Source organism: Phycodurus eques, chromosome 3, assembly GCF_024500275.1.
Source record: "Phycodurus eques isolate BA_2022a chromosome 3, UOR_Pequ_1.1, whole genome shotgun sequence".
Lineage (NCBI taxonomy): Eukaryota > Metazoa > Chordata > Actinopteri > Syngnathiformes > Syngnathidae > Phycodurus > Phycodurus eques.
In genome coordinates, this window is record NC_084527.1 from 8,807,801 (window position 1) to 8,821,641 (window position 13,841).

The 13,841-nt window shown below is 38.1% G+C and overlaps 1 protein-coding gene across 3 annotated transcripts in view; it reads left to right on the plus strand.

Moving 5' to 3' along the window:
• The window catches only part of ipo11 (importin 11), a 112,335-nt gene that overhangs the window by 50,109 nt on the left and 48,385 nt on the right, over positions 1-13,841 (plus strand). For all 3 annotated transcript variants that reach the window (XM_061671921.1, XM_061671922.1, XM_061671923.1), the window contains exons 16-19: positions 372-498; positions 11,335-11,368; positions 11,825-11,865; positions 11,947-12,063. In XM_061671921.1, coding sequence (XP_061527905.1) covers positions 372-498; positions 11,335-11,368; positions 11,825-11,865; positions 11,947-12,063 — 319 coding nt within the window. The remainder of the gene's footprint in view (positions 1-371; positions 499-11,334; positions 11,369-11,824; positions 11,866-11,946; positions 12,064-13,841) is intronic.

A 13,841-nucleotide genomic window follows, 5' to 3' on the forward strand; every position in this document is an offset into this window, starting at 1 on the left:
GTTCCCCTCTCTAAAATATTATTTTTCATTTTTAATTAAGTTGTACAGTTTACAGGTCACAATAATGTTAGAAAGGGTTTTTAAATTATTTTGGTCTTTTTTTTTTTTTTTTTTTTTTTTTTTAAATCAGAAAAAGCTATAGATTTTTTTTATAGCCACGGTACATAAAAGGGCATACAAAGTCATATGTTCGCCACACATTATCATACTCTTCAAAGATTTTGATGTTTCAAGCATTGTAATAGCATAATTTGATCAGCATGCCTGTGTAAAAGTCCCTGAGTTTGTTGTGTTTAAGTAATTTTCTCCTAAATATGCTTTCTAAGGAGATGTGTAAAATGTACTCAGTGCAATCCCATTGTTATCTACAGGTACAAGCTGATTCGACGGAGAGTCATCTGGCTAATAGGCCAGTGGATCTCAGTCAAATTCAAATCGGACCTACGTCCTTTACTGTACGAGGTCATCCTCAATCTCATGCAGGATCCCGACTTGGTGGTAAGTAAACTTCTAAAAATCCAGGTTACACAAGGCGGTACAGTTCTGTTCGGTTCCCCTTGGTACTATTTGGATTGCTAAATCCTGAATAAAGTTTGTGTTTCCCCTGCAGGATATGAAGGCAGGGTGTACAGTATAGTGTCTAATTTCTTAACTTGAGGAAAAAAGACCACTACGACCAACATGTCAACAAATTAAAGTTTTGTCTTTCCCAATTATTTTCCATCTTATCAATGGAATAGACCATTCTCTCTCTATCAACAAAACAACACAGCCGTTGGTCTAGCTCCACCCCAAGCAAGCCACCTGCAGTATACTGGAATAGTTTATCGACGGGTACTGAAAACATGTTAACGTTTGCATATTTTGGGATCTTTCACACTGTGCCAACGTGAATTGAACCGTCCAGCTTGGTGGAAATTTTGCTTATCTTTCCATCCTTTCTCTGCAGCTGTGGCAAACATTGGTTGATTGATCGAATGTTTATCTCCAGCATATGTGTTTGTGTCTTTTTGAATGACTATTGTTGTCCCATTGGACAACTACATAAAACTACATTGGGTGTTTACTCTCGGTTTTATCTTACCCTTACTAATACTCATCAATTCTAGCTTTACATGAAAAAAAACCCAATCTTTAGACTGTTTTAGTTAGCCTTCAGGAGGTCTAGTGCCCCCAGAAAACCTAAAACGTTCAGAAGGCCAAATCGCTGGAGAGGTATTTTTTTGGAAACATTTTCCATGCTAATTCCATGTTTACTTAGGCAGAGCATTTTTCAGCATGTGCTCATGTGAAATTAATTTAATCCCTCATTAGCTGTGCACTAGATTAAGTCTTCTACATTGTTACAGTTCGAGATAATCACTTCCCGTGAAATATTGAGCCGCATCTTGCATATGTATGCCTTTTTCTAATTACTTCTCGAAGTTTGTTGCGATGATGCAAGCATCACACTTTTGTTCATAGTCACTGCAATAACATTCTGAACATACATACAGTGATATGCTTGTACTAATTAAGGGGGAAAAAAGAGTGCAGCTCTTATAAATCCCATGCCCTCATTAATATAGATACAAGGGAGTTGTAATAACGTTGAACTCAAATATGCATTTCCTATTCCTTGCTTTGTCATGTGATGCCTCCACCTTTTGTGGTATTTACTTAAATATCTTGATTTATTTATTTATTTTTATTTATTTATTTTATAAATATGGGCATGCACCATGTTGTCTAAAACAGCACTATTTCACTGGGGCTTATATGTTGAAAATATGAATCAATCTATTATTTACTACAGTTTTACCAAACATGTTTTGATTTTTATTTATTGTACATTATTATTAATGTATTAGTTCTATGTTGCTCAGTTAGCTAAGTAGAGACGTTAAAAAAAATCACACATTGCCTTTACTTTAGGAGTAAAATAGACTCTGCTGGTACCTCATTTACCGTACTATAGCTCACCATTTTATTTTTTAAATCTTTTTTATCTTTAGATCAATGTTGTTTGGGCAAATTAGAGCCCCCTGGGCCACAATGAATTATTGATCACAAATGGGCTACAGTTAAACAATGTTCACAATCAGTCAGTCCAATTGGATATCAATGTCAAAAAATGCTGTTCCGCTGAAAGAAGTAGTCATTTATAATAGTTAAATTTACACTACACTGGTACTTCAGTTTCTGTCTTTGATATTTGATTCAAGGGAGCGACACTGATTTGTACCTTTACCATCATCTAAGCATGTTGCACTTTTGTCCAGCTGGATAATAATTCAACAGACTGACTAAAAAACTTTATGAAGTAAAAATTTTAGAACACAAGTTTAACCAAAAATCATTGCATGACATTGACTTTCCCCCCAAAACAAATATAAATCAAAGCTGAGAGCGTCAAAGAACAGACCCTTTCCTCACTTTATTTTTTAGTTAACACACAAAGGTTAACATTCTGAGCTCTATATCCATAGACAACGTAACGTGGGCTGGACGTGCAAATGTTGCACATTTTGATATTTGTCCCACGCAAGGCTCACTGTGCGCATTTGCCTATTTGGCAGACTGTTCTGCGCCAGGCTGGGCATTGTCTGTGCAGCGAAGGTGTGTCCTTTGGTCTCTACCTGGAGCATGTAATACTTTGGTGACTGAGGGCACGTACGAACGATCGTGAATGGGTGGGGATAGATTCATGAGGGCCGAGGGCATATTTAAATCTCACGTGGTTTTGGAGAGTTTATACTGTATTTAAACACTTTGTCTTTTGTGACACAGCCTTATGACAATACTCTCGTCATGCCCACAAGGATTGCTCTCTCCATGCATGGAAGACTGTCATTGCGCCTCACTTAAAGGGAATGAATGAATTAAGCCGCTTTGATTTGCGGCGAATAAAATCTGTTGTGTTTACGCCCACCGGGGCGGACAGCCGCTTTTGTTCGATACACCAGCTGCGCGCATCTGCGAGATTACAACAACTTTGTCCTCTGTAGAGTTAAGCCACGCACCGCGCCGGATTTGCTCTAGTCAGGTAAATAGAGCGATGTATGTTTATATCCACCTGACTCCATGGTCTTCTTTATCTCTACTTTCTCCTTCGTTCCTTACCTACTATACAGTATATCCATAATCCTTTTACAGAGGTCACACTAGTGTTCAGACTGGGACACCCACATGACTGAAATGTACCGGCTACATTTAGGTAAAATATGTGGCGAAATGTAAAAAAACATGCAATTGGACATTAAAATGGCAGTAAAGAAAAGCTGTTACTCTAAAGAGTGTTAGGTTTGAGTGAAACTTATGCGAAGTTCAAAACAAATTTGTGTTTTTTTACAATATTTGCTTAAAAGAACATTTTCATCACAGTTGTAATAAATAATGACATTATCAGGTATCGGTGCTTGGTATCGACGGTTACTCAAATGTAAGTACTTGTACTTGATCTAAAATCTCAGATTTACCACTCTTCTGCAAGCAGTCCATTCCATGCGTCGTTTCAGCACCTTTATCAAGCAGGGCCGGGACGGCATGCAGAGCCCACGTTACTAAGGTGCTAACATAGTATCAAGGAGGAAGAGTGAACATTGTAATGATGTAATGAACAAGCTTAACCTTTATTGCAGTGCCACAGACCTAAGTACCCATATCACACATAACCTCACATAAATACTCTTTCGTCTATAACTGCTTCAAGAGCAAAGAAAACACAGTATTCCAAATTATTTTGCAAATCATATTTTTTATTTTCCTTAATAATTGATACAATTGAGTCGACTTAATTTTTAAGTCATCAAACCTCCCAATAATAGTAGTTTTTTTTTTAAGAATAAAAACACTTAAACTGCACTGTTCTGCTGAATGCGTGTCTGCTGCAAAGAAATTCAAGCAGAAACTCTCCAAAAAGTCACAAGTTCAATGATTGCCAGCCCCTTTAGGATCCCTGAAGGTGTTAAAATGACGTCTGAAAAATATCTGGGCTTTCTGACTGACTGCTTTCTTCCATGGCATAAAAGAAGGACCATGCTTTCATTTAACAAAGTCATCTTCAAGCATGACAATATACCATCTCAAAAGAAACTTAATCAGAAACTCACCAAAAAGTCACAAGTTTAGTGGATGTAAGATGTACGATTTTGATAGTTCGTTATTATTGTATTATTATTATTATTGTTGTTTTGTTTTTGTATTGTTTTTGAGACTGTGGACCCTTGAGAAAAAAATTTCAACCCTCTGTATGTTCCACACATTGGATTGACAACAAAAGCTACCATGACTTACCATGTGTGTGTGTGTGTGTGTGTGTGTGTGTGAGTGTGTGTGTGTGTGTGTGTTGTATTTTTAATTCTTGAGTTTAAAAAAACAAACAGAAAAAAAAAAAACATTATTAGTTCTCCAAACATACCGCAAACACCTCGCTCTCTTGCGATTGAGCATGTCGACAGCTATGCGGTTTTGGAACGTCATTAAAGAGGTAGCCTTGAGCTGCTCATGCACTGCTTCCAACCCACTCTGAGTCCAATTTCCTAATCTCTGTACATTGAAGTGGATATAGTTTATCCCATCAACATTTTTATTAATCGTACACCACCAGCATATCAGGTACTCAAATCCTCCTGCAACTTGGTCAGCTAATTTGTATTGATTAGGAACCCCACGAGGAACACCTATGGCGTCGATGTATGTTTTATGTTGGATAATTTTGCCCCTGCCAGGATAAATCTCTTTTTTGTCTATGTTCTAGATTTGACAGGAACATTGGTGCTTTTTCCATTAAATCTTGAACAGGCATAGGGTATACAGTGGTCCTAATTTCTTGCCTTTACTAATCATGTTTATACAAGTAAAATTACTTGGTGCTACTAAAGTAGAAAACATTGATTTGTGTTTGTCTGCTTTTGTTACGGGATATATAGGATCCCATGATTTACACCTCTCAGTTGGTATCATTCAGGGTGGGACGTCCCATATACCACATAAACAAAACCAACACCATAGTAGCCAAAGTTGCTACGTAACAACCTATCAAATCTCATAACCAACGCGGGTGTGCCTTTCTGCTGAGTTCTCACTAAACGGGTTGGTGTCTTTTTTCTTCACTGACCAGCAAGCGTTTTCAGAATCTACACATCTGCTCCCGCTCCGTTATCAGACTTTTGCTCACCTTCCCCATTTGAGTACTCAGCTGAAATGACTCTTTTACAGTGTGTTAAATGAACCCACGTGTTTCTTTCTGCTATTTTTTAGGGCTGTAAAGTGTCGATGTATCTGTGCCACCATCCCTCCGGTTGAGACATGTGACACACCATGGCTCAATATAGCAGCCCATTTGAATAGGTTTTTTTTTGGAAGTGTTTGTTTCCCTTCTGTGCTAATGTAAATTTCATTTTGTAGTTTTGCACTTTGTTTTTCCCAATAATTGCGTTCTTGTTGTGGAATACGCATATTGGCTATCAGTATAGATTGTAACACCTTTATTTATCATTAGTTTGCATGCCTCGGTTAATGCTACTAATTCAGCAGCTTGTTCAGCCAATTCCTGACAATCATGGTGCGTGCCTTCATCAGGTAAAGGTGTTAGTGTGGCTGGATTTAAGGTTGTGCATCGCTCAACAGTCAAATGTGGTTGTGACAGCAAGATGGCCATGTAAGATAAATGTCTTGCAGGTGATAAAAAGGCCATATTCGTTTGCAATAGGAGAGCAGACACTGTATGTGGGACCTTAAGAGTTAATGGATGAAATAATACAATTGTGGAACTGCTCTCCACTGCCATTGAGGCTGCCACAACTGCTCTGACACAATGCGGTAATGCACACGTCACGCTGTCCAATTTAGTCGAAAAATAAGCGATTGGTCTTAGCTTATCACCGTATTGTTGTGTAAGTACGGAGGTCATGTAATAGCTTTTACAATCTACCATTTGAATGAATGGTTTATCATAATTTGGAAAGGCCAGCACAGTACTGGACACCAAATGTTGTTTAATGTCACAGAAGGCCTTTTCTGCCTCTGTATTCCATTGAACAGGTGATGTCATTTTAAGGTTGTCTTTATACATTAATTTTGACAATGGTGCAACAATTTCTGCACAGTTTGGAATCCATGCTCTACAATAATTTGTCAGACCTAAAAATGACATCATATGTTTCTTCGTCTGTGGTTTAGGATTTTTTAAGACTATAGCTTTCCTGTCTTCTAATATAGTCCTTCCTCCTACACTTAAATTATGGCCTAGATATTTGACTTGCCTTTTACACAATTGCATTTTATTTTTGTTAACTTTATGTCCCTCTTCTGCTAGATGATGCAGTAAGGCCAATGAATCTTTGCATGTCTCTCCATCTGGAGATGCCAGGAGAACATCATCTACATATAGTAAAATTTGGCTCCCTCCTCGGGGAGTGAATTTGGACATGCGTGTTGTTATTACTTGTGAATAAATGGTTGGACTTTCACAGTAACCATTCCATTTTCAACACCGCTTATCCTGGTTAGGGTCGCGGGGCGCTGGAGCCTATCCCAGCTGACTACGGGCGAAAGGCGGACTACACCCTGAACTGGTCGCCAGTCAGTCACAGGGCACATATAGACACGGACAACCATTCACACTCACATTCACACCGTCACTGAGTGGGAACTGAACCCACGCTGCCCGCACCAAAGTCAGGCGAGTGTACCACTACACCATCAGTGACACTTTCACAGTAACCTTGTGGTAATCTAGTAAATGTATATTTTTTGCTCTCAAATGTAAATGCAAACCAAAATTGACTGTTCTTTTCTACTGGTACAGAAAAGAATGCATTACTTATGTCCACCACTGTAAACACAGTAGCGTCTGGTCTTAATGAATTTAACAATGTGTGTGGATCTGGTACGCATGCTGCTCTCTGTATTACTGCAGAATTTACTGCCTGTAAGTCTAAGTACCATTCTCCAACCCACTGAAGGTGGGGCCTTTTTTACGGGAAAAATGGGTGTGTTACATGGTGATTCTGGACACTCCACTATAACTCCTGCCTTAATTAGTGCTTCAATTACCGGTTTGATTCCTTCACGTGCATCTAGTTTTAATGGATATTGACGAATGCATAGTCTATATTCTGTTTTGGGTCTAGTTTAGTATATTTCTGTTTCTTCATTGAGGAAGACATCTATCTTCTTCTTTTTGAGTCCTAACACTCTCTCTGCGTGGAGGGCATGATTAACATATTCTTCCAGAGGGCCAGTTGCTAGGTTTATCCAATGTTTATCTACCCATCTTTTAATGTATTCTTTCGAATTCGCATGTAAAGCATTTTTTAACTGTTGTTGATAAGGGCCCTGAGGATTGGCATCCTCATTCAAGCCGCTGTTTGCTTTAAAACAAGGGGTCATTCTAACCCTATACAGTTCAAAAGGGTCTTCGTCTTTTTGTTTCACCCTACTAATTTCCGTGTAATTTGCCCTTTTGCGGAACCTGGCTGTGGTTCTTTCTATTAAAGCCCTAACTCAATGTTGTAATTCTCTGTCATTATGTGGCATTACAACACCATGGTGTTTTGGGTCCCAATCTCCTTGGCAAAGGTGCCAATCAGGCCCCATTGCAGTCATCCAAATTTGTTGAGTTTCTGTACCATTTAAATGATAGGACTGTCTTAAGATTTTCCATTTCCTCAACAAACTGGACAATGTCTACTTTGTAGGGTGTGATGCCGGCTACGGCCTTTTTCACATCCTCATTAGTCCAGGTCCTATAGACCAAAATAGTTTCTTGTGGTCCTCTTGGACGTTTGGATTTGCCACCTCAATAAATATTTTCACACTTTTTTCTCAACCATCTTTTTCTCGCTTTACTCTTACCACTGGTCCTGTCTCGTCATCTTTCTGTCTTTGAAACAACATTTATTTAACTCTACCTGCCTGCCTTTTCTGTTCACTTTCTAAGTCTTTTTTTCTTACTTCCTTTTTCTCTTTTAGACGCCATGTTTAGCCAGAAGAATAAGTCGTCATATCCCTCTTTTTCTATTTTTGATATATTATTTTTGTGTCGACATTTTATTTCGTCTCAAAGTTTAACCAATTTTTGCGAATTTAGCTGACCAGAGAAACCGTATTTGGAGTTTAATATATTTCCAGTCTTTACACATTAAGCGTTCTTTTGGATCCGTTTTACTGTTATTTTTTCCCATTTTGTGAATTTGGAAGTCAGTTTATTTGCACCTAGAGTGACCTAAATACTGACTTAATTCAAAATGACAGGGTGACAATGAACGTCTGAGATTTGGTAATCCTCAAACTTCTACCCACACGGGGCGTAGGATTCTTGCATCTGCTTGCAAACCCAGTTGTCACTTACAATCCTGTCTTATACATTCATACTTTTACACATTCACACGATACTAGTAACGTTTTTACAAACACACGGAAACACGGAATTTAAGTACGTACAGGACTCCGCCGTCCTCGCGGAATTTCTCGGACTCCGCCGTCCCTCTTTTACTTGCCAGTGACTAGTATTACACAAGGTTTATTCTGCCGCAGACTTCTTTGTCGCACAATTCACTCACTCTTTAATAAGGACCAATTTAATGTTGGATCTATCTCACCCAACACCTATAAAAATAGACACAAAAGGAATGAAGACGCTGGATTCTTTTGCTCATGAGGAGGACGTATGGGAGATTGTTCAGATTACAGCCTCTCATCACGCTCTAAACAATCTCTCCCGGTACTCCTGTATTTATTTGAAATAGGGAGGTTTCTGAGTTACAAGACATAACATACTAAGCTACAAGACACAACACACTAAGGGGAGGGTTTCAAGGTGAAGACATGAGACCAACACCGGCCACGTCCTTGGTCAAGGCGCCCTTCTATCGGATGATTCCTGCTGAGTCATCTTCTTGAAGGCGAGACATCTTCCTTTCTCAAAATCGTCCATAATACTAATGCAAGCTAAGCAAATAAATGATAACTTCTACAATATATTTAACAGTAACGTGTAATTTTTTTGCCCTTAAACTGAGTATTCATGATTCCAAAGTTTAAATTTCCCCAGTCTGGTGGTATTTGTGGAGTTGTAATCTCTTTAATGCTAATATGTATCGGTAGGTCTTGCTTTTGTATTTGCCGAGCCCTAGAACAATTTCCCTCGTTGTTTAGTTTACATGTGGCGGTTAGTTTTTAACAGCCACTTTTTTGGAGTGTATTCTATTGTCATATTTTCGGATATTATTTTTTCCAGTACAAGTCAAAACTTTCCGTTGGATTCAGAGCGTTGCGAAACTAATTTACATTTACATTTTACTATTCTAACTATAATCAATGGGGTTTTCATCTGCAAAGTCTGAGAATAATTATTGTTATGCCAATCTTTCAGTTAGGTACTCACACAGATTTTCTTATAACCAAATTTCATCAAGTTGCCATCTACACAGTAATTGAAGTTGTTTATTTCATTTAGTTTTTGATTATGAAGGCCAGTGCTGACAACATCTGATGGGCTTCACACATGTAAATTGAGTTACAAGCTTTGTCACAGAATCTATTTAAATTGTAAGTCAAGGTACTTCTGTACTTTATATGCCTTATTCAGACATAATCAGATCAATATGCTTTTTAAAATGCTACGGATTTCAAAATCATTTCACGGGCATTCTTTTGTGGCATGTTCTATAAAAGTTTTGTATTCAGTTATATACAGTGGGTACGGAAAGTATTTAGACCCCCTTAACTTTTTAACTCTTTGTTATAGTGCATCCGTTTGCTAAACTATTTTAAGTTAATTTGTTTTCCTCAATGTACACACAGCACCCCACATAGACAGAAAAAAAATTTAATTGTTGAAAGTTTTGCAGATTTATTCAAAAAGAAAAACTGAAATCTCACACAGCCATAAGTATTCAGACCCTACTTTCCGTAACCACTGTATATATTTTTAATTGTATATATAAATTTACAGTATTTATTGTAACTGTTTTCATAAGATTTTCGTTGTACTTTAAGAAACTGATTAGTAGCCAAACGCTAGTGTTGCTCACTCGTTCTTGTTCTAAAATGGCAGGTCTCCACAATGTGTTATCCAAATTGAATAAAGTACAGTGGGTGTTACACAGTGAAAGATGTGGTCATATACTCTCCATAAAAGCTCATTCCTAACCTTGTAAAACCCCCTTATTGATCTTGATAACATTTGTGGTAAAAAAACAAAACAAAACAAAATACTGCTGACTCATATTATCGCCCAGGCATCCGCGCTGGTTGAGGGAAAGGGCTGCAAAGCATTGACTGTAATGGACTTTTTAAGTCTCCCACCAATTTCTTCACTCGTTTACCTTCCTTAATTCCTCTCTTCCATCTGCCCGCTCTTCCCCCGGGCGTCATTACCACCTCCATCACTCTGACACGGCAAGATTGCACCCTTTGGATTTGAAAGTGGTTCGTGGTGTGACTTTGGAAAGCAGAAGCTACATTTAAGATGAGATATTTACATACCTTTTACAATACTTGGCTTTGTCATTATAGCAAAGTAAATTTTTTTCTTGCAACTTTAGAAAGCTTTTATGTGTAAGAAAACCTTCGTCTCCATCACATTTCTAAAATGTGCTCTAACTTTATATAAAGTGCTTTTATGGTATGGTACAAAACCTTATGTAATTTAGTAGTTTATGATTGAGATTAAGAAATTAAATACTGTAGTACTTTTAGATATCAACCTGCCAACAGTTTTCCATTAGTTTCTTTCTTTAGTCTTTGCTTTTGCAAAACAGATTGTTCACATCATAACATAATTCCTATTAATGTCTTTAGTGCTGAGTTCTCCCAAAACTTTAACTTAATTTTGAATGTGCTTGAAAAGTGCTTGGATTTGACCTTGTTAGAGGTATAAACCCCCCTGGACCCTTCAACTTTGCTAATGGATTGCTGTGACATTTGCTGCCCAGTCTATTAATGTGATGAGAATTTTTCATCTACTTTCTACAATTTTTACACCTTATGCAATGTCAAACTTCATTGGTGAGTACATCGTTTGTGCATTATTAGCCTGTTAACATTTATTGTCTGGGGGAGTGCTGCCATTGCAGAGATTTCGGCATGTGGAAACTTCCCATAGCTGACCTCATGTCCTTTTTTTAGACCACAAACAATTTGAGACTGCATCCACAGCCAATTAGTGCTCTCAGTTTTGTCTTAACTGCTTCAAGACACCATAATTCAACAATCAATTTCACACAATCATTCTTACCGATCAGCAACCAGTAATTGATTATTGTGCCTATCCTCATCCACACTGAATTGATGAGAAGGAAAAATATCTTTTTGGGGTGCTTTTTGTAAAAAAAATTTTCTCCACAGGTGCGGATTGAGACTGCTACAACTCTGAAGCTCAATATCCTTTCAATGCTTCGATGGTTTTTGAAGAACTTGGAACAGTGAATCTCAAAGTGTGGTATGAGTACAGTTCAACATTTTTTTATAGAAACTAATGACTGTACAGTACTACGTTATTATTTTGACAGGACTTTAGCAGGATCTTGTGGCATTTTAGGTTGTTTCAGAAAGTGCACAATAGCTGGGGATAGGTTCCACAGGTTAAAATGTGAATAGGTGAATTTGCTCTAATTAGGCTGACATCCACTAATCAACTCTGGGGTGGTCCAAAGCAATGCATTTCTCGCTGTTATCGTTGTTGCATGGTGCTGAACAGCAATGCTTTCATAAACCTTAAAGGAACCTGTTGTAATAAAATTCCCAAGGTATTTTTTTTTTTTTATTATTTTTTTACATTTTTTTATTTTACTTGCCTTATTTATTCAGTTTTATTCCGTCCTTAACGCACCGCTACCTGTTGATGACTTTGAGTTCAGGACGGAGCAGTTCCTCCCTGTGAGTACTTGTTTCACCTTTGTTTGAAAGACTGTCTAAATCTTGAAAATATTCAGCATAACACTTTACCACTTTTCACAGTACCTGGAGTCCATCTTTGGACTGCTCTTCCAGCTGTTGCAGCAGGTGACAGAGTGTGACACCAAAATGCAGGTGCTCCATGTCATCTCCTGTGTTATTGAAAGAGTCAACACACAGGTGAGGTTTGGGACTTTTACAAGTCTGTTTAGCTTGCTGCAAAATTGCAGAAAAGTACCTAGAATGTATAATTCATTTCAAGCAAAGGGAAACGATTTTGAAGGAATCCCAATGGTGCAATCTGTTGCTGCTTGGAGAAAACATCACTCAAAGTAATCACCCAGGGGGTCTTCCCACAAAGAATCTCAATGATTTGTCATACTGACACTGGTAACATGAATTACTTTAACTGAAAGTCTTTAGGCGGCTCTTGCTTCCATGTCATTCCTTGCTTTAACCCTGCGGTGCAGATTCCTGTTACACCACAGAGATTTATTTCAATGCCATAGCAAAATGATTATACAGTCCCCTCCAAAAGTATTGGAATGGCAGGGTCAATTTCTTTGTTTTTGTTGTATCCTGAAGACATTTGGGTTTGACCGATGATTGACCTGGACAGTCGAAGACCTTTCACTTTTTCCCCCTGATGAAGTCGTTTGTGGGCAGTGTGTGTTGGGTCATCGTCTGGTTGCATGATGAAGCTTCTCCCAATTAGTTTGAATGGATTTTTCTGTAAACTGCCAGACAAAATGGTTTTGTAGACTTCAGAATTCATTCTCTTCGACTGGCCAAGTCAATCACCAGACCTTAAGCCAATAGAGCATGCATTTTACCTCCTGAAGAAGAGACTCAAGGGATAAACCCCCCAAAACAAACAAGAACTGAAAGAAGATGCAGTAAAGGCCTGGAAAAGCATTTCAAATGAAGAATGCAACAGTTTGGTGAAGTCAATGTGTCGCAGTCTTTATGCAGTTATTGCAAGTAAGGGTTATGCCACAAACTATTAAATGTTAGTCACTTCAAGTTAATTTCATCATGTCTGTTCCTCTACTTTTGCTCACTTGAAAAGTGTGTGGCTTTAAACAAAGGGTGCTCTGTCCAGAGTTGTTGAACACATCTCGATGTCAATACCATGAAATGAAAGCTGGAATTCTGTAGTTTGATCTTATATACATATTTTGATCTGAAACCCAAATGTCTTCAGTATACAACAAAAACAAAGGAATTGACCTTGCCATTCCAATACTTTTGGAGGGGACTGTATTTTTGCATTCAATAACTTGCCCTTATCCACAGCTTTGCCAATTCTAGAGAAAAATGAGCTGACCCTCTTAATGACCTACCCAGGCTCTTTTCAAATCCACTTTAAGAAACACCCATTTAACGATGCCTTGACTTCAATCTGTCACAGAAATGGCTTTCATCCATGTGAACTGTCAGTCTGGTTAAGTCTTCCCTCAGTCCGACCCTGACTAAACCTCCAGAGTCAGCGCAAGTCTTATTAACATTCTAACCCAGCCAGAAAGAGAATGTTGACACACAGGGACTGTTGGGAGATTGAGAAAAATACACAGTGAGTGGAGATGATGATGACAAAAAAATTACAAATTTTTTTGTGTTTTTGTTCTCACATTTTTCATGTAAAGGGTTTGTTTGCTGTCTTGATATCTTATCTCCGGCTCAATGTTCCTTTTTTCCTTCCATATTTTCATTCTCCATACAAGCGCCTTATAAAGTTGTATAATCAAAGCAAAAGGTCCCAGTGTGGGTTCCGTAGCCTAGTCACATACCCATCACAGGGAACGTAGACCTCTTGATGCATGTCACCACGAAAAAAAATAAAAATGTGTTTTGAAGTTAATGGCTAGGTTCTCCAGGCATTTTTGTTGTAAAATACTGCAATTAGCCTCTGGATTTTTAATAGCATATTATCTTATCAACCATGCACAGATGATGAC